Here is a 22540-nt window from a genome sequence, read left to right as displayed (position 1 = left end):
TTATTTTATAAATAAAACAAATTTTAAAATAACTTTTTTATTCAGTCATAATGACTTAAATTAAATAAATATTTACATGTATTAACGTCAAATGCAAAAAGTGCAATAATTCATATAATGTAATAATTGAAAAGTAAAAACAAACAATAGTCTAAATTACTTATTTAACATTAATTATTATTTATATTCATGGTTTCTAATGTAACCCTAATATGGAAAACAAAAACTGACACTATCCAAAATTGACTTTTCTGAGATACAACAAAATTAACTGTAATTCAAAACACGCAGACAACAAAATAATCCTATAATGGTTCCATTTTTCCTTTAGAGGTACGAAACCCTTAAAAATGCATTTTTATTGAAATGGAGATTTTGGATAAGGTCAGTTTTGTTTTCAATGCCCAATATGTGTTTATCTATTTCCCCTTTGCTGACTTACAACATAAAGATTACATATACATTTGTACAGTTACTTTAGAAATCGACCAGCGCTCCCATTGAACGAATTCTAATTTCAATGATAGATACATAAGCTCAGGATTCCGGCTTACAACCAGAGACGACATTTTTATAGCGAAAAATAGAGTTCAATCTCTATTTTAAGAAAAACATAGCACCGATACAATTATAAAAAGATCCCAAATAAAACTGTTCTATACTAATAAATAAAGAAGAGCAATTACAAAGCAAAAATACTTTGTCGGTCTTACGCCTAAAATGCAAAAAACCTTTTCAATAAACGCTGAAATATTATAGTAAAATTGTTTTTCTGTCGTTTGGTATATTTTAATGTTGTAATACATTTCTATTTAGAAACTCAGAAATTTCCCTTCTTACATTTGACATCACACTCGATACAATAGCAAAAAAAAATTTTGGAGACCGCCACTTTTCTTGATGTAACATCCGTTAGGTCTTTTTTTCGTATAAAATGTAGCCTATGTCACCCGGACCTTAACGACGAACATTCATCAAAATCGACCCAGTAGTTTAGGCGCTACGGTGGAACACACAGAAACTGGATACAAACAGACATACATACATACATAGACTGCTAAAATAATAACCCTTCCTTTTGGCTTTGCCGCAGTTGGTTAAAAAGACGTAAATTGCAAAAAAGCATATATGGATTGCGTGGAAGTTTCTATTCTCCGAGACCTACATGGTAATGTCTAGCAGCGGATGTATATCAGTTGACGAAGAATCTAATAAACCACTCCAGGATGATACTTGTTCATATGATAATTCAGACTCGCCTTTTGTACAAACGCCTGCCCACACACTTTACAAATCTTCCGTCTATCCCCCGTATGGATTCTCTCATGTAGATCCAAGGTCGTCTTCCTCACAAAGGCCTTCCTGCAGAACCGGCACTGGTAATCCTTCTCCGTCTTATGTTTATACTTGTGCTTGTACATACCTTCGAAACTAAACGATTCGTAATCGCATAGCGGGCATTGATACCTTTCTCCTAGCATATGGAAGTTTATATGGGGCTTGCGCACCCATAGGTGGCATGTGGTAGTTCCTAAAGAGACCTATGATCAGCAGCGGATGTATATCAGTTGACGAAGAATCTAATAAACCACTCCAGGATGATACTTGTTCATATGATAATTCAGACTCGCCTTTTGTACAAACGCCTGCCCACACACTTTGCAAATCTTCCGTCTATCCCCCGTATGTATTCTCTCATGCAGATCCAAGGTCGTCTTCCTCACAAAGGCCTTCCTGCAGAACCGGCACTGGTAATCCTTCTCCGTCTTATGTTTATACTTGTGCTTGTACATACCTTCGAAGCTAAACGATTCGTAATCGCATAGCGGGCATTGATACCTTTCTCCTAGCATATGGAAGTTTATATGAGGCTTGTGCACCCATAGGTGGCATGTGGTAGTTCCTAAAGAGACCTATGATCAGCAGTGGATGTATAACGGTTGATGAAGAATCTAATAAACCACTCCAGGATGATACTTGTTCATATGATAATTCAGACTGGCCTTTTGTACAAACGCCTGCCCACACACTTTACAAATCTTCCGTCTATCCCCCGTATGTATTCTCTCATGCAGATCCAAGGTCGTCTTCCTCACAAAGGCCTTCCTGCAGAACCGGCACTGGTAATCCTTCTCCGTCTTATGTTTATACTTGTGCTTGTACATACCTTCGAAGCTAAACGATTCGTAATCGCATAGCGGGCATTGATACCTTTCTCCTAGCATATGGAAGTTGTTTATATGCTTACGCAATTGGATTTTGGTGTTGAAAGATTTCCTGCAAGCGTTACAGTGGCTCCGATCGTCTATATTGTGTTCCTGAAGCTTGTGGATGGTGAATGGGGCCATAGTCATGTACTGTTTGCCACAAACGGGGCACACGTGTTTAGGGATGTTGTAATGTTTACTCTTTAGGTGGTATCTCAGGGAGACTAGATTCCCGTAAGGCCTGTTGCAGTGCCCACACACGAATCTGTCGCCCTCTGTCCTGCAATCATCGGGCCGCAGGCGGAACATGTTTTGCCGTTTTGCCGCCGTTTTGTGGCCTGAAGACAAAAAAATACTTTTTACTTCCTCGTTTATAACTGTCTTCTTTACTTTACTATCGGTTTTTCTTCGAGCTTAGATTATTTCATTATTCGTCATTTCTCTTCAATTTAAGGAGTTTTTAAGTATTTGGCGAGCATAAAATATCCAGAAGCTGTCTATATGTAGGTACGAGTATATTGGTTGATTCATTTTACTATTCAAATCCTTCATTCTATCTACATATATTATTTGACTATTCAAAGGTATTATTTCACTATAGGAGTTTTACAGTCTATTTAGATATTCATGTAGGTACCTATCAGTGGTAGATTCAATCAACTATTCAAAAGCGTAATTGTACTCTTGTTGTATCTATATGTACCAGAGGATCATTAACTATTCAAAGGCGCCTTTAAGTACGTAATTTGAAGAAGAATTTTTCAGGTTAAGTATTTGGCCAGTGTTAAATATGCATGAGCTATCTATTAGATGTATAAGCGTAATATATTTAACGCTATTAGACTATTCACAAGTGTAAATTAAAAATTTATAACACCCCCGACAAGTGAAGGTTACAGTAACTAGAAAAGAGCTGATTACTTTTGAAAGTTTCTCCATCAAGCCACCTTTCAAACAAAAAAACGCACAAAACGCTTTCCGTCTTAGGCTGCATTGTCGCTTGCCAGCAGGTCTGACTGCGCCAGTCCATAACTTAAACAACAAGTGTAAATTAAAAATTTATAACACCCCCGACAAGTGAAGGTTACAGTACCTAACTAGAAAAGAGCTGATAACTTTCAAACGGCTGAACAGATTTTCTTAGATTATAGCTAAGGCTTATATTGATTATGTTTTAAAAGTTCACTTCGGGGTGATACTTGGCCATGTGGTAGTTAAGACTCGCCTTCTGCACGAACGTCTTGTCGCAAACTTGACATTTATATCGTCTATCGCCTGTGTGTATACGCTCGTGTAGACGCAATGTTGCCAACCTCACGTAGGCCTTATTACAAAACTTACACTTATAGCTCTTCTCTGTCTTATGTCTATACGTATGCCTTTTCAAATAAGAAGGGTTGTACGTTACAAAGTCACACAATGGACATTTAATCTTTTGTCCTTGCATGTGGAAACCATTGATATGCAAGCCTAACTGAACTTTTGAGTTGAATTTACTGTCACAAGCCATACAATTAAACCTTTCATCTAGGTTGTGTTCTTTTAGCTTGTGTTCCGTGAATTTGACTTGCAACATGAATCCCATGTCACAAATCGGACACCTGAACTTGTATTGTCCGTAGTGAACTGAACGTATGTGGCTGTACATTGGAACTATTGTATCGTGCGTCTCATCACATCGGGTGCAGCGGAAGTGGTCGCCATCTATGGTGTAATCCCTGCCGCGTTTGACGAGATTGCCTGAAGAATAAAACTTTTCTATTGAGAAGAATATGTACATTTGCTTCTACAGGGTGTTACTGAGATCGTTGGTCATCTTCAAATAGGCGGAGCCAACGATGTCAGTGAGTTAGGGCACGTTAGGTTCATGAAAACTTTGACATTTTTTTTTTTAATTTTAAGTGGAAATTTTATAATTTTATTTCGTCATTATACTTCAGCATTGTATTTATCAGATAAAAGTAGCATGGTTACGTGTCGTCATTATATACTAATTACCAAACATCCTGTATACAACCGCGCGATTCCCTACGAGAGACAAAACATGTAAATTAAAAATTTATAACACCCCGACACGTGAAAGTTACAGTAACTAGAAAAGAGCTGATAACTTTCAAACGGCTGGACTGATTTTCTTGGATTATAGCTAAGGACACTCTCGATCAAGCCACCTTTCAAACAAAAAAATCTAAATTAAAATCGGTTCATTAGTTTAGGAGCTACGATGCCACAGACAGATACACAGATACACACGTCAAACTTATAACACCCTTATTTTTGGGTTGGGGGTTCAAAAGGGAAATAGGTATCTTTGCAGTAGCTTCTTAATGTATTTACAACTAGATGAAGTCCACGTTAGGTAGGAAAGGCATTCCGAACCAGTGGTAGATGCACTTGAAGATTGAAAAGTATTTGTAAAAGTTTAATTGAATAAAAATATTTTAAATAATAGGAGTTTAAAATCTCGTGGGAACTCTTAAATTTTCCAGGATAAAAAGTAGCCTATGGCCGTCCCCGGGATGCAACCTCTGTACCAAGTTTCGTCTAAATTGTTTCAACGGATGGGGCCTTAAAAAGCTAGCAGACAGACAGACAGACAAACAGACACTTCCGCATTTATAATGTTATAATGGATCATATATTTTTGGACGACAAAACATTTCAAGGTTACAAAAAAATCAGCCATTTACACGACAGGCAAAGTAGAAATCGTAATAAGCTCGCGACTCCTACGATTCGCTTCAGGAAAGTCCGAAAGTCTTTTGTGAGAATGAGTGTAATATTTTATAATAAAATTTCACAGTCAATGTTAAACTTGCCTTCACACTTTGAAAAAGCTATTAAAATTATGTTCCTAAAAAAGGCATATGTGTGAAAGTCGCTGGCATAAACTAGTATTTTATATTATTTTAGGGACTGACGAAAACACTAGCGAATACAAAAAAAATACGCATTATTACAGAAAACAGTTTATTTACTATGAAATACAATCAAGTGTGTCTTACAAATCATTTGTATGTTACGTTGATTTAACTAAAAGTAACTTAGAAACTACAAAATATTATATGATATTGATACAAAATACGTTAAAAAATACGCATGATTTGTGGCTTTTTCTTTAAATTATACAGGGTGTTTGGTAATTAGTATAAAAAGACGACACGTACCCATGCTACTTTGATCTGATAGACACAATGCTGAAGTATAATGACGAAATAAAATTATAAATAATTCGATACTAAATTTTAAAAAAAAAAATTGTCAAAGTTTTCATGACCCTAACGTGCCCTAACTAACTGAGATCGTTGGCCATCTTTAGATAGGCCGAGGCCAACGATCTCAGTGAGTTAGGGCACATTAGGGCCATGAAAACTTGGTCATAAAAAAAATTAAAATTTTGTAATTTAATTTTGTAATTTTATTTCGTCATTTTACTTCAGCATTGTATTTATCAGATCAAAGTAGCATGGGTACGTGTCGTCTTTTTATACTAATTACCAAACACCCCTGTATAAAACGAAAAGGTGACTGACTGAATGATCTATCAACGCTACGACTAACAAGATAAAGTTGAATCTTAATAAACGCTGAAGTATTAGAGTAAAATTGTTTTTCTGTCACTTGCTATATTTTAGAATTAATATACATTTAAATACATAAGCTCAGAATTTTTGTCTCTTTCATTTGACATCCCACTCGATAAAATAGCAAAAAAAAAAAACACTGTGATGTAACATCCGTTAGGTCATTTTTTTTCGTATAAAATATAGCCTAGTTACCTGGACCTTTACAACGAATCAATTGACACCTCAGTCATACAAATCTGGATACAAACATACATACATAGACTGCTGAAATCATAACCCTTCCTTTTGGTTTTGCCGCAGTCGGATAAAAAAAGCACCTATAGACCTGTGTGTACGTATATTATATTTCAACAACCCGCTTCATCAAAGCGATAACTCGTTGGCGGGTGGAATCTTAAATAGAGCTGTTTCCACAGATGACGGAAATAACGTTATTTGTGCATGTCACCCTTTCCCTCTGACTGCACTTCACCACGAGTGAGGCCAGGTGAACGAATTTTGCAATTACAAATATTCTTATCAAAACTAATAATTCTTCATCTGGGACCAGAAAAAAACTTTATCAACACCTTATCAGCGTATCAGCGGCATTCCTGGATTCCAGTGACTACATTTAGAAACACTGACTATCCATTAGCTTTATTCTATTACTAGCTGATGCCCGCGACTTCGTCCGCGTGGATTTAGATTCCACCCCATCAGTCTTGGTGATCAGGTCCCCTGCAGCAACAGGATTGAGGAGTTGGAATCCAATTTTTTTATGATACAAATTTCGCGAAGTTCTTCTATCGATTAAAAAAAAATTACGCAAATCGGTTCAGAAATCTCGGAGATTACGGTGTAAATAGGTAGAAAAACACAACTCCCTTTTTGAAAGTCGGTAAAAAAGTAGCATATGTTACGCCCTGGTCAATCCTCTACTTGTCTGTGAAAGTCCCGTCAAAATCGGTTCAGCCGTTCCGAAGATTAGCCTTTTCAAACAGACAGACAGACAAAAATTTTAAAAAGTGTGATTCAGTTAAGGTATCGTTCAAATAACCCTATGAGCTTAATATGAGGCAGTTATTTCGAAATTACAGACAGACACTTCAATTTTATTTATTAGTATATAGTATATAGCTTCTTAAAACTAATTAATGATTATGTTTTAAAAGTTCACTTCGGGGTGATACTTGGCCATGTGGTTAAGACTCGCCTTCTGCACGAACGTCTTGTCACAAACTTGACATTTATATCGTCTATCGCCTGTGTGTATACGCTCGTGATGACGCAATGTTGCCAACCTCAGGTAGGCCTTTTTACAAAACTTACACTTATAGTTCTTCTCTGTCTTATGTATACATACTAAGGCTTATATTGATTATGTTTTAAAAGTTCACTTCGGGGTGATACTTGGCCATGTGGTAGTTAAGACTCGCCTTCTGCACGAACGTCTTGTCGCAAACTTGACATTTATATCGTCTATCGCCTGTGTGTATACGCTCGTGTAGACGCAATGTTGCCAACCTCAGGTAGGCCTTTTTACAAAACTTACACTTATAGCTCTTCTCTGTCTTATGTATACATACTACGTATGTGTATACATACTAAGGCTTATATTGATTATGTTTTAAAAGTTCACTTCGGGGTGATACTTGGCCATGTGGTAGTTAAGACTCGCCTTCTGCACGAACGTCTTGTCGCAAACTTGACATTTGTATCGTCTATCGCCTGTGTGTATACGCTCGTGTAGACGCAATGTTGCCAACCTCAGGTAGGCCTTGTTACAAAACTTACACTTATAGCTCTTCTCTGTCTTATGTATACATACTACGTATGTGTATACATACTAAGGCTTATATTGATTATGTTTTAAAAGTTCACTTCGGGGTGATACTTGGCCATGTGGTAGTTAAGACTCGCCTTCTGCACGAACGTCTTGTCGCAAACTTGACATTTGTATCGTCTATCGCCTGTGTGTATACGCTCGTGTAGACGCAATGTTGCCAACCTCAGGTAGGCCTTTTTACAAAACTTACACTTAAAGCTCTTCTCTGTCTTATGTATATACATATGCCTATTCATATTATTCGCGTGGTAGGCTTCGTAGTCACACAAAGGGCACTTCCGTTTCTTCCCTTGCAAGTGGAAACCACTGACGTGCTTTGACAATGTGTGTTTCGCGTTGAATTTGGCGTTACATGCTTTGCACTCGTACCGTTCGTCTAGATTGTGTTCCTCCAACTTGTGTTTCACGAACTCGGTCTCGGTTTGGAACCCCGTGTTACAAACCGCGCAAGTGTATCTTGGGATCTGGATAATGGAATGGGCGTTACGCAAGTGATTATAGATATGATCGCTTGTAACGCAAATTTTATCGCAATGTCTGCAAACGAATCGGTCGCCATCTTTCATGTAATCCCTCGCGGATCTAACTAAGAGTTGGTTATTGGGTATCTTGTAATGATCAGTAATGATGTGCAGGTACAATGGCTTAATTCTTTCGAATAATTTCTTGCAGTGCGTGCAGAGGTATTCGTCGCCAAACATTTTGTAGTCTTTCCCGCTCTTGACTTGGAGATTCTGTGCATCGTAATGTTCTTCACGTATGTGAGTGAATAATTCAGACATTTCGTCGTAGGTCTCGTCGCAGTGAGCGCAGAGAAATTTGCCGCCAGCAGTCAAATAATCTTTAACGCGTTTGACTGGGCGACCCACTGGTTTTGGTTTGACGATATTGAAATGTATGGTACGTACGTGATGACAGATTGCACTAACTTTATCACACGCCTGATTGCAGTGGGAGCACACGAATTGAGCGCCATCTATTGTATAATCTTTCTTGTATATCACCTTCAGTTTTTTGCGTTTGCCTTTCTCTGTATTGTTCACAATATGTTCCTTATGCAAGTGGCGGTACAAATGACGCACTTTTTCGAACCACTCTTCGCAGTGGGAGCAGATAAATCCGTCGCCATCTGTTCTATAATCCCTCCCGCGTCTCACACGTTGTATCCACCCTGAAGACAAAATAATATTATTTTCAATACATTTGCTCGCATGGTGCTGTCTGGCGTTGGCTATGCCAAATTAAACTGCAAATCCTTATTAAAAAATTCTTATGTAACGCCATTTGGTATCTTATAGCCAGAAACTATTTTGAAGACAGGTCTTCGGACCCTCGCTGTAGAAGATCCTGCCATTTTCCTTTCGAATATGGCTTAGAGAATGGAATGTTCCTTTTTTAATATGCTTCCAAAATAATATTTTTAAAAAGAACAACTAGATCAGCATACATTGTCTCCTGCTACAATATCAATGTCAAAACCATAGAAATAAAATGCTCAAGAAATGACAAGTGCTTTAACTGCGTGCGGTCCGAAAAATAACAGCCAATATGCCTATTACAATATACTCTTTGTAGACTCATTCCTTAGGTGTTAAGTTTTATTTTAGAATAAATGTTTTTGCTCTCATTTGAAAAATTCCAATACATATTTTTAAATTTTCTAGTGACTAGAGGTCTTACAAGTGTAAATTAAAAATTTATAACACCCCCGACAAGTGAAGGTTACAGTATCTAGAAAAGAGCTGATAACTTTCAAACGGCTGAACCGATTTTCTTGGATTATAGCTAAGAACACTCTCGATCAAGCCACCTTTCAAAACAAAAAAACCAAATTAAAATCGGTTCATTCGTTTAGGCGCTACGATGCCACAGACAGATACACAGAAACACAGAGACACAGATACACAGATACACACGTCAAAAAACCATTGTTCCTCTAAATATTAAACTACTTGCAAAAAATAATGAAAATCTTATATTTAAGTATTGTAAAGTGATTAATATTTATGACAAAGTTCAATTTACGCTTCTGAAAGAACTATTTTTTAATTTAGCCATACAAAAGGAAGTTACTAACAAAATTCAGACACGCAAAGTAACTCAAAAAAAACTAGTTACCATCTTTGCAAAAAATAAATATGGTGAGCGCACCAGCTCGTACATGATCCCTCGCCTAATAAATAGTTTAGATAATACATTTAGGTCAGGACTTACCGGATTTAACTTTAAACACAAGTTAAAATCATACTTTCAAAACAAATATTAACAATTCCCATTTTTGAAAAATTAAATATAAGAAATTATTATCTTGTAACGTTCCCTAGTGCTTCTATAAATAATGTATATATTATTTATGGAAGCACTATACCCAAAATCGATTAATGGACGGAATGATAAGCAACAATACTAAACCTTAGTGGTTTTTTTTTGTTGTGTTAAAAGCATTTGTAAAACGTTCAATATTTGATAGTTAATTAAAAAAAAAAAAAAAAAAAAAAAACTTATAACACCCCTCTTTTTGGGTCGGGGGTTAAAAATGTTCAGGTGTTAAGGTTATAATGAACTGTTTGTTGTTATGTTGTTGATGTTGTAAAACTTTTTTCTTCATTTCGTAATAAGAAACATAAATATGTATATCCTTACTGCGTGCTTAGGCTGGAACTGCCCTGACGCACTCCATGCGTCTCGGTGTACCTATACAGGGTGGAATTGGTTTTCATTTCATTTAATTTATCAAGTTTCTTAGAAAAGAATAGAATAGATTTTTATTCAAATAAACTTTTACAAGTGCTTTTGAATCGTCAAATAATTTACCACTGGTTCGGAATACTGTTCCTACCGAGAAGAACCAGCAAGAAACTCGGCGGTTGCTCTTTTCAATTGTTCAATTTACAATAATATTCTATACTATATAAGCAATTGCAGACTCGCGCATTGCTGGAGCGAGTCAAATCCATGCTTTTTTATCATTTACATAATCTTCGATTGTGTAATATGCTTTTGCCAGGAGCATACTTTTAATGGATTTTTTAAACTTTTGTAAAGGCAAGTCTAATATTGACTGTGGAATTATTCTTAGAAAGATTTCATCCTTATAATTGATCTTAACGATCTATGCAATAAAAGTACAGGTTGTAATTTTTACAGATTTTTGTCGGTTCGATTCCCGCGTGTGGCAAGCGAATTTTCGAAAATCTTTGAAAGCAGTTTTCTTTCTATTCAAAAATAAAGGAATGTTTTCTTTGAGTAAAATTTTCTATCTACAGAATTAAGAGTACTTTCCCTCCAGGTGGCATTACAAAATTCCACCCTGTATGTGTGCAAACCAGGCCACTTGAGCTATGACATTTTGTTTGTGAACCCTTGTCTACACCCACTATTATAAGTCAATGTGTAACGAAGCGTTTCATATTATGTCAGATTTATATTATTATTTTATCTATTTATTATTAAAAATCACATTTTTTAGATCTAAGTATATCTTTATAAATTATAAGCATTATTCTATAAAATTAACTGTTGCAATTACCGCACGCAATATTTTGATGGCGTCCTGTTTAGATGTTCAAATTAAAGTCTGTTCAAAGATAGACAAAAATTTATTTGTGTACGAAACAACACAATGGATGTGTTTGAAATGAGTATAATCTTTTTTGTACGTAAAATTTATGGTAAATAATTAATTTAAATAAAAATATATTTAAACGTTTCCAAAATGGACTAAGTAAAAAATTAATTATGTATAGTTAGTTAATAGAATACCTATATATTTAAAACGAAAACGTAGGGCCCAGCCCTTAAGAGTGGTCTCTCCGTCACTCGCTTCATACAAACGTAGTTCCAATTTCATTTGAATATTAAGCAACCAAAGTCCATGAAATTTTGCAGACATATTCTAGAAACTAATATCTATGTCTGTGGTTTCCAGATTTCTGTTAAAATACATATTCGGTTTCAAAGTTACGCGGTCTTAAAAATTTACATACAAATCTTTGAGCCCCTGTAATTTTAAAACTACATATTTTTAGAAAAATCTAAAACACCACAGACACAGATATTAGTTTCTAGAATATGTCTGCAAAATTTCATGGACTTTGGTTGCTTAATATTCAAATGAAATTGGAACTACGATTGTATGAAGCGAGTGACGGAGAGAGCCCTGTTAACATAATTTATGCATGACAATTGACACCTAAGTCAATATGTAATAAAATAATACTATGGTTACCTACCTAATGTTATGTATTAATATTATTGTCAATGTAAGTGATTAAAAATATTACTTGCCTACGATATGATTAGCATAGAGATGAGCATGATTACAGCTAGTACCATATAAAAATACTAGAGGATGGCCGCGACTTCGTCCGCATGGATTTAGATTTTTAAAGATCCCGTAGGAACTGTTTGATTTTCCGGAATAAAAAGTTGCCTATGTCAATTACAGGGACGCAAACTATATCGGTATCAAATTTCATACAAATCGCTTAAACGGATGGGTTTTTGGGAATCCCGTGGGAATTCTTTGAGTTTCCGGGATAAAAAGTATCCTATGTCCTTCACCGGGATATAAGCTTAAATTTCGTCAGAAACGGTTAAACTGTTGGGCCGTGAAAAGGTAGCATACAGGCAGACAGACAGACAGAAACACTTTCGCATTTATAATATTAGAATGGAATTAGTTTGGCTTATTTTATTCAAAAATTAATCAAGACACGCGACAGCGTGTCTCGCCAAGTTCGATTCTAATAAGAACGGCGGCACGCTGACAAGTGTATATTACACGAACCATTTCGAGCTACCTTTGACCCCCCCATAACTCAGAAACTATTGAACCTACATATTTGTAATTTTGCATATCTATTAAGACCCCTTTAAACGCTTAGAATCCAAAATTTCATGAAAAAATCTTTTATCGATAATAAGTTATTAAGGTCTGAAAAGTGCCATTTTTAACACTCACTCACTCACTCACTCATCAAAAACCTAACCTACTTCCAGGTGACTTAGAAACTTCAAATTTGGTATAGTAATAGGTAATTAGGTGTATACAAAGGAAAAAATCAGAAAATAGCAAATTATGTTTTAATATGTCATATATTATATGACAAAGTTATTGGTGTGGCTAGTAGAACAGCAAGTATGGATCGAGGTGCACATTTTAAGTTTGTAAAACTGTGTAACGTTGGTTCGTTGATCCGTTGCTCCATTGCGACGTGATTGAAGAACAAACAAATACTTGCTCTTTAATATGGGTAGTAATAGGTGATTTACTTCCAAAGCAAGGAACATAACATTAGAACTTCATATATACTAGTGACCTGCCTCGGTTTTGCTTGCTTTCACACGGACAGGTAGTACAATATAAACTATTCACAGAGTTGATTTTCCGTTGTATGTTTTAAGTGGTCTAATTGTGTATTTTTTTTTTGTAAGGGGTAATCTCAGAAGATAAAAGTTATGTACCTAAAGGTTAGGTATACTATATCTGACATACTGTACTTATTAGTTAGGTACTATTGTACTCGTATTAAAAGTGAAATCACACCTGGTGTCTTGTCAAGGGAATCAAAACCTAACGGACCTAGAACATTATGAAAAGCAGGTAGCAATATTATCATAAAAACCAAGTAAAGGAAAAAATCTTAAAACTGTTAATTTGTGGTTAGGCTTACATCACAAAAAAAGTGTTATTTCTTCATGTACGATGGCGCAGAACCCATCGTGTGCGAGATACTTGACTGGTTTATAATGGGGTAAGGGGTAATCTTAGATGATAATATAAGTTATGTATGTATATCTAAAGGTTAGATATATTATGGTATATCTTCTAATAATTACTAGTTACTATAATTTTCGTAAAAATATTCGTAAATTTATTCTCGGTTATGCACAATGAAACGCATAAAAAAGCAGGAACCTTTGAAACAATAACAAACAATTATAGTGCACATGTTGAAGTCCCATGCAGCCCTTACTGGTCAGCTGAAGAGACTCGACATAACATTTTGCTTTACTTGCATAAATGATTATGTTTTAAAATTGTATCCTGAAGCTCAAAAACAATTACTGATTAATATTATCTATACTTAGGTACTATTTGTTATATTATCAACTTAAGAAGTTATTATATTCCATAAAAAATATAAGAGCCAAAAAAAGATTCAATAAATTTTACCCGTGAAAATGTTACTTTAATACATATTATCAATGTCATAAGTCATATTAATAAATCCAACCACTGATATACTATAATACATATAATACCCATGTCAAATTACAACTTTTTGTGCTAATACCTACTACGGACAGACGGACGAACGGACGGATATTGGAAAACTATGTATAATAATATAAAGGGTTCCTTGTTGCCTATGGAACCACAAAAAAAAGGTCGTTGTTTTGTTAGTACTTCTTGGCAATCAATGGTACCCTGTTAGACATTGTTTGGTGTATGTTTGTTAATTTACTTGTTTTGCCAGATGTCAGATATCGCGATCCATAAGGTGCAAGGCACACCACCGGAATGGTGAGAGGATGCACGCCAAGCGCACGCCTTTGCAGTCAAGACTGAAATAAACAGGCCCTTCAGCCGAAATATTTAAACAAAATTATACAATCTAAGTGTAAAAAAACCGGCCAAGTGCGAATCAGACTCGCGCACTGAGGGTTCCGTACTCGAGTATTTTTTCCAACATTTTGCACGATAAATCAAAAACTATTATACATAAAAAATAAATAAAAATCTGTTTTAGAATGTACAGGTAAAGCCCTTTCATATGATACACCATTTGGTATAGTTATCTTACTTTGAAAATTAAAACACATTTTAATTTTTTTTAAATGATGTGACACAGATTTTCTCAAATACTAAAAATACTTAATTATAAAAATTACAATCTGTATTATTATTATTTATGAAGATGAATATACTGAACTTTATCCAACAAAAATGATGTAACCACAAATTCGGGGTTTTCAGATTTATTCCTGTACTTGTGCTACTTACTTACCTGCCAAATTTCATGTCTCTAGGTCAACGGGAAGAACCCTATAGGTTTCTTGACAGATACGACGGACAGACAGACAGACAGACAGACAACAAAGTGATCCTATAAGGGTTCCGTTTTTACTTTTGAGGTACGGAACCCTAAAAATGAGAAAAATATTCATGCTTAGTTTTAAAAAAAACTGTGCCTGTTTAAAACATCGAGATTTTCGCATAGTGGTCACTGGTCACTCTACTTAAGATCCCGGCAAAGAAACCACCTCCACTCGAAGTGCAGTCTCTATTCTATTCATCACACCTTGACTCACCACGCTCGGTCTGCGTTGACCCTTAGTTGTAGATATTTGGCATAAAAAAGAATTCATATTGTTACTAGTTCGTTTCAAGTTTGGATATTAAGAGTAGAGGCATTCAAGCTCGGGAAGGTGGCGAAAGCTGTTTTATTTGCATTGCTTTTCTCAGATTTTCATGTTAATCTTAACATATAGATCCTAGTTAAATAATAGTGAAAATAACCACAAAAACTTAACTCACGAGATCGTGTGATTATGTTCTATTATTGAGTTGGCGTCTCGATATTTTATTTTAATTTTAAAGAGGAATTCACTACTCAATTATTGTTAAATTACATAAGTTTTAAAATAATCTAAGTGTGTTCGTGGTATCCTGGGTTCCAGCAGCAGAGTGTTGGGAAGTACTAGTTATTAAGTTTATCTATTTTAACATGCTTGATTAAAATTTGCATCATAGGAAATACAATCCATGTGCGTACGTGGTATCCTGAGTTCCAGTAGCAGAGTGTTGGGAGGAAGTACCTAATAGTTATTAAGCCTATCTATTTTAACACTGGAAATTCTTATCAGGCAAAGAAAAAATTAGCATACACAAGTGAAAACCACGTAATAAATAAATTGACAGATAAAATAAAAAATCGGTTGGAAGCAGAAAAATTGTTAAGTAAGTTCTTCAGCGACGTAATAATATGGTGAATAGTTACATTAAACTTTTTGATCGCCTCCAAAAAAAAAAATTACTGTAGGTATACGTAGTACGTATTACGTAGGTACTCTCCCCTGAGAGTTGAGACATCTATAAAAGATAAATTTACCATACTTGCAGGGTAATCTAAACATCAGAGCACTCAAGAACCCTACTACTATGAAAGTTCATACAAAGTATTAAGCTCAGATGAAACTATAGTAATAAATGATGAGGGCCAAGCAAATGTGTTTAATTTACAAGAGAAAAATAAGCTAAATAATATTTCTTGGTCTTGTAATTCAAAATTATGTTTGCTAGAAGAAACTGTGCTACAAAACCTAAAGAACAGTTTATATATTATATACCTAAATCGTTGATTGCTGACCCTGAGGATTATATCAATCCTACTTGTCCATACTAATAAAATATTATAGAAGTATATTATGATTATTACTATTAAAAAATGCGAAAAGTTTCAGCTTTTATGCTGCACTTTTGATCATAAGTGGAACGGACAACTTCCAAAAAGTATGTTTAGCATAGGCAGCGTAGTTTAATTGAAATGATGACGTGTGTGGGCTACAGCAGTAGCTACAGTTTCTTGGTATTTTAGGAGACTTATTAGTCTTTGGATATTATATTAATCAAAGGACTAAATATGCTTCCTGGGATATCAAGGGAAGGTAGAAGCTCACCATTGGTGGCGTGGTGGAGCTACCAATCATTATTTATAACTCGTGCGCATTAACATGGCACCTGGCTCGAAAACAACCCTCCTCCCACTTCCCCGCGCGTTGTCCCGCTCTCGCCGAGCCGCCGCGCCGTGCGAGACCAGTAGCAGAACGGCGAGAGCGTGGCATCGCGCAGGGAAGTGGGAGGGGTTGTTTTCGAGCCAGGTGCCATGTTAATGCACACGGGTAATACTTTTCACAAGTAAATGATTCCACTTCAAAGTTTCTTTCTTTTAGAAGGTTTCAAGAAGCTTACACTCTCTTAATATCAAGTCTTCTTCCAAAGGTTATTATCAAATTAATTCACTCTAACCTAGGAAATCAAAAGAATATGAAACAATCAATCGAACTCAATATGTTCCAATACGGGGACCAAAATCTTTCATTACTTGAACTCTAACCGATTATATCCATACTCGCACTCAAAACTACTCAATCGTAAACTACGAGTAGGTAATATAAGTAGATGCAAGGTATTTATTATTATTAGCTCGTTAAGTAAACCAAATACAGCAAAACTCGTTTAAATGTGTTGAACTCATTATTTCCAATAAACTTAAAGTAGGTACTTAGAGTAATATGGTACGCATTATTATAAAAGATCTTATAATCAAACGTTACACGTGCCACTCTCAAGAAATACTTTTAAAAGCCTTAACTTTAAAAAGATCTGTAAGATAGTTAAAGTAAGTAAAGTTTTAGACACCCTATTAGGTTAGGTACGGAAATCTGGTATTTTAGATAAAGTTCTTTTCTTGGTTTATTTCTATTATCGTGTTGTTTTAAAGTTTAATTCTGTGCAATATTTGTGAAGTAATTTTAATAAGTACATGAAGAGAAATCAACTTCACAAAAAGTTATGATATCCCATCAAAAACATAAATGTGAAAATGTAGCCAAGTTCGAACTTGAGGAACATCTTAGTTTAATAAATGAAGATGATAAAAACATAAAATAAATGTGAAAATAGAGCCCAGATCGGACTTAAGGAATATTTTAGTTCAAATAATGAGGAGAAATCAACTTTACAAAAATTGATGATATCCCACCAAAAACATAAATGTGAAAAAAGAGCCAAGTTCTATAACAAGCGAGGAATTTAAGCTTCGCCGATAAAAGCATTGATATCTAAATGGGTGCCAAGTTCTATAGAAGGTCTTTGTATAATTCCTACAAAAATGTACAAAGATCTTTGATTGTTTTAAAATATTGTTTATGTTATTAAATACATAACTTGGCAAGTTTGAATAGTCAATTAATCATATTTAACGTCTAATATGCTATATATTTCAAGCTTAAAAATGCACTTGGCAACTTTTTTCGCCACGAATAATTGATGTATGTAGATGAAATGTATGATTAATTGACTATTCAAACTTGCCAAGTTATGTATTTAATAACATAAACAATATTTTAAAACAATCAAAGATCTTTGTACATTTTTGTAGGAATTATACAAAGACCTTCTATAGAACTTGGCACCCATTTAGATATCAATGCTTTTATCGGCGAAGCTTAAATTCCTCGCTTGTTATAGAACTTGGCTCTTTTTTCACATTTATGTTTTTGGTGGGATATCATCAATTTTTGTAAAGTTGATTTCTCCTCATTATTTGAACTAAAATATTCCTTAAGTCCGATCTGGGCTCTATTTTCACATTTATTTTATGTTTTTATCATCTTCATTTATTAAACTAAGATGTTCCTCAAGTTCGAACTTGGCTACATTTTCACATTTATGTTTTTGATGGGATTAATTTATCAAAATGTCATAAACAATATTAAAGGACCCTGACCTTTAAGTACAAATATCAACAGGTTTCTGGGGGGGCAAAATATTAATAAGTAATTACTTACTTTCTCTTCGCTTTTGCTGAGCCTAGCTCTATAATACGTTAGAGCTGATGAACTACATAAAAAACACTTCACAAACACTAAGCTCCAAGTATACACTCCGCAAAATTAATAAATGTACCGAAATCTTATATACAGGGTGTTTGGTAATTAGTATATAAAGACGACACGTACCCATGCTACTTTGATCTGGTAAATACAATGCTGAAGTAAAATGACGAAATAAAATTATAAAAATTTCCATACAAAATTTTAATTTTTTTGTCCAAGTTTTCATGGCTCTAAGTGCCCTAACTTACTGAGATCGTTGGCCTTTGCCTATCTAAAGATGGCCAACGATCTCGGTGAGTTAGGGCACGTTAGGGTCATGAAAACTTTGACATAATTTTTTTTAAAATTTTGTATGGAAATTTTTATAATTTTATTTCGTCATGATACTTCAGCATTGTATTTATCAGATCAAAGTAGCATGGGTACGTGTCGTCTTTATATACTAATTATCAAACACCCTGTATTTATATCATTCATTATTTCGTAATATTCGGGCATTATTCATAATTGCCAGGCAACATTTAAAAAAAAATTGCTATATGATTAAAGTTGAATAACACTTCAGAAACACTAAGTTCCAAAAGCATACCCCACAAACCAAATAAAATGTACCGAAATCGTATATATTTTTAGCATACATTATTACATCTTAATGCTCAGGAATTATTCATAATCGCCAGGAAATGTGTCAAAAATAATTGCCAAAATATGCGTTCAGTTAAATAACACTTTACAAACACTAATTTCCAACTAAACACCACGTAAAGTAAAGAAAATGTGCTTAAATCACATTATAATATGTATATTATGGTACACTTAAACATATAGTAATTATTCGGGCATTGTTCATAATTGCCAGGGAATGTGGCAAATTAAAAGACAAATGTCAAATGCTTCAAGTTGTCTTCAAACTCTTAAAAGACGAAACGCATGTTACACTAATAATAAATAATTGTTAGATTCAAGTGTAGATAAAAAAAAAATCAATATCTAATTTATCTTAGGAACTAGAACCATACTAGTCAGAAAGCCAGATTAAAAAAAATATATATCTAGATGTATAGAGCGCATTGACTTTGCTCAGAATAAAGACACTGTTAAAATGAGACAGCGCTATATCGCTGACATAAATCTATCTCGTTTTAACTAAGGCTTAAGTCTAAGGCATATGAGTTCAGTCGCTGTTCTTTATGTTTTCTCATTTGTCATAGATACAGTATAGTTCTAGGCAAGGATCTAAAGGCATGAACGCGCAGGACTCAGAATACTTTGGATACTGTTAGCAGGCTTCGATGGCGTCAGTGTCCTGATTGGTTGGATGTCATATCACATCATAATCCGGCTCCCGTATTGGTTACAGCGCGTCTTCATACAATCCTCTGTGATTGGTTGGCTGTCATATCACGTCACACGATGCCTCCCGTATAGGTCGCAGCGCGTCTTCGTACAATTTGTTGTGATTGGTTGGCTGTCATATCAAGTCATACTCTGGGTTCCCGCATTGGTTACCGGACATCTTCGCACAATCTTCTGTGATTGGTTGGCTGTCATATCACGTCATTTTTTGCTTCCCGTATTGGTTGCTACGCGTATTCCTACGGTCTGCGGTACACAGACACACCTGCATTCCTTTTTAGAGCGAATGGTCAAGTGTGCGTGTGCGCAAGTATTCCCACTATATTCGCTCATGCCTCCAGATCCATGACTATACTTCAAATTGAAATAGTAAGTACAAGGTCAAATTTTCAAAAACATAGCTATAGTTTCAACACAAAGTTGAATACGAGGTCAAATATTCAAAAACATAGTAATGGTTTCAACACAGTTTTAAGTTCAAAATACGGAATCCAATCGACGATGTTTTCTCCATGCTATATAAAAGTATACACCTTAAAACTAGAAAAATATACAGTCACACAAAATAAAATTTGTAAAAAAAAATATGACGTTACATACAAAAACTGTAACTTTTTCAAACGTAGACTGAAATAAGGAGTACTCTGACTTGACTGACTTTTGCTTAAAGGATTGAGTAACTTTGGCCTAATTAAGTTTCTAATTGGGTAGCTACCATGATAGCAAGGTCATTAATTAGATTCCCTATGACTGTCATGATAAAAAACGGCCAAGTGCGAGCCAGACTCGCGCACCGAGGGTTCCGTACTTGGGTATTTTTCCCGACATTTAGCACGATAAATCAAAAACTATTATGCATAACAATATATAAAAATCTGTTTTAGAATGTACAGGAAAAGCCTTTTCATATGATACCCCCATTTGGTTTAAAAATTGAAAATACTTATTTGTTCAAGAACACATTTAATTATTATTTTTTTGTGATACGTAACCACAAATTCACGGATTTCGGATTTTTCGTTTACTTGTTGTGCCCATCTATCTGGCCCAAATTACGTGATTCTAGGTTAACGGGAAGTATCCTATAGATTTCTTGACAGACAACAAAGTGATCCTATAAGGGTTCCTTTTTTTCTTTTTGAGGTACGGAACTCTAAAAAGAGAGCAAAAGAGCAACTACTGAGTATCTTGCCGGCTCTTCTCAGTCGAATTTTCTTTCCGAACCGGTGGTAGAGTCTTGACATATCATAAATGGCACATGCTTTTGTGTTGGCTTGGACGGTGGACTAAAATCCAAAGAGTCAAAGATTCAAATCTTTGTTATAACATCGTCGTACCTTCGTACCCTGCCAGTTATAACTTAGTACCTACAAGGGATGAGTATAGGCATCTATAGGCAAGCATGCTTTAACCACCTCAATAGGTCAATAGTAAAGGAGTGGACTAAATTCAAATTCAAATTCAAATTATTTTTATTCAATTAAACTTTTACAAGTGCTTTTGAATCGTCAAAATAATCTACCACTGGTTCGGAATGCTGTTCCTACCGAGAAGAACCAGCAAGAAACTCGGCGGTTGCTCTTTTCAAATGTACAATTTACAATAATATGCCATACTGTATACAAGCAATTGCAGCGCCGTATATTGCTGGAGCGAATCAAATCCAAGCTTTTTTGTCATTTACATAATCTTCGATTGTATAATAAGCTTTTTCCAGGAGCATACTTTTAATAGATTTTTTAAACTTGTGTAAAGGCAAGTCTAAAATTGATTGTGGAATTTTATTATAAAATATTACACTCATTCCCACAAACGATTTTCCCACTTTCCTGAGGCGGAGCGTAGGATATGCGAGCCTATTACGGTTTCTAGTTTGCCGGTCGTGGAAATCACCGATTTTTTTGTAACTATGAATGTTTTGTCGTACAAAAATTATATTAGCGTAAATATATTGAGAAGCTACTGTAAGAATACCTATTTCCTTAAATTTCTCTCGTAGGGAATCGCGCGGTTTTAAATTATAGATTGCGCGTATTGCCCTTTTTTGTAATACGAAAATTTTTCCAATATCTGCCGCTTTACCCCATAGTAAGATTCCGTAAGACATAATACTGTGAAAATAGGCAAAATATACAATTTTTGCAGTTTCCACATCAGTTATCTGTCGAATCTTTCTAACAGCGTAAGCAGCAGACCTGAGTTTACCAGCAAGTGTTGATATATGGGCGTTCCATTGAAGCTTTGCATCTAAAGTTATCCCTAGGAACACGGTAGTTTCTTCTACTTTCAACATATCATTATTTACCATTAAATTAAAATCATTTGCCGTCTTAGTATTGGGCAATGCGAATTCGACACAAACAACGACAATTCGAAAGGTCGGCGGTTCAAACTCCACCCGTTGCACTATACGTACCTACTCCTAGCCTATGCTTTACGCTTAGTTGGAGGGGAAAGGGAAGTCAAGACCAGAGTGAATAGGCGTCTTTTAGGCAAGCGCGCTGCATCTTAGGCTGCATTAACACTTGCTAGCAGGTCTGATTGCAGCCTGGTTTATTAATTTAAAAAAAAATTACTCATGATTAACAAGGAAATTACTCTTTAAAAAAACCTAAACCTCATCATTGCTTTCCATCAGGATGATTGTCAATATGAACAAGCCTTAATTGCTTGGCGGCACGTAGGGTGGTAACTAGCCACAGCCGAAGCCGTCAGCCTGACCAGACTTGAGTCAATTAGAAATTATTAATTATTATTCAAATTGCCTGCATGCTTTTCTGTAGCAAAGCCAGGGCAATTTGAAAAATTATTTCTATGTGTTGAGAGCTATTAAGCCAATTTTGACGATATTTTCTCACCAAGTCAAGAGTACATCCTTCTAAATACAAAAATGGCGCCAAAATATATGAACAGATATAATAAACATTAGTGAAAAT

General features: G+C 35.1%; 1 protein-coding gene and 1 long non-coding RNA gene across 33 annotated transcripts in view; one reads left to right on the top strand and one right to left on the bottom strand.

Moving 5' to 3' along the window:
* Positions 1–22540, bottom strand: part of LOC123878547 (zinc finger protein 358-like) — a 139904-nt gene that overhangs the window by 103800 nt on the left and 13564 nt on the right. The window contains exon 6 of one of the 32 annotated variants that reach the window (XM_045925791.1): positions 1049–2545. The exons of 29 other annotated variants lie outside the window; for them this stretch is intronic. In XM_045925791.1, coding sequence (XP_045781747.1) covers positions 1953–2545 — 593 coding nt within the window. In that variant the 3' untranslated portion in view covers positions 1049–1952. Of the gene's footprint in view, positions 1–1048; positions 2546–3350; positions 3948–6963; positions 8794–22540 lie in introns of those variants that run through there. 2 more of the 32 variants (XM_045925810.1, XM_045925781.1) reach the window with 2 other exon arrangements.
* Positions 7638–20864, top strand: LOC123878564. The gene is made up of 3 exons (XR_006798846.1): positions 7638–7651; positions 9230–9236; positions 20770–20864. It is a non-coding gene; the product is annotated as an uncharacterized LOC123878564 (long non-coding RNA).

Source organism: Maniola jurtina, chromosome 26, assembly GCF_905333055.1.
Source record: "Maniola jurtina chromosome 26, ilManJurt1.1, whole genome shotgun sequence".
NCBI classification, from domain to species: domain Eukaryota; kingdom Metazoa; phylum Arthropoda; class Insecta; order Lepidoptera; family Nymphalidae; genus Maniola; species Maniola jurtina.
The sequence above is the reverse complement of the archived record's forward strand: the minus strand, read 5'-3'. Positions and strand labels throughout refer to the sequence as shown.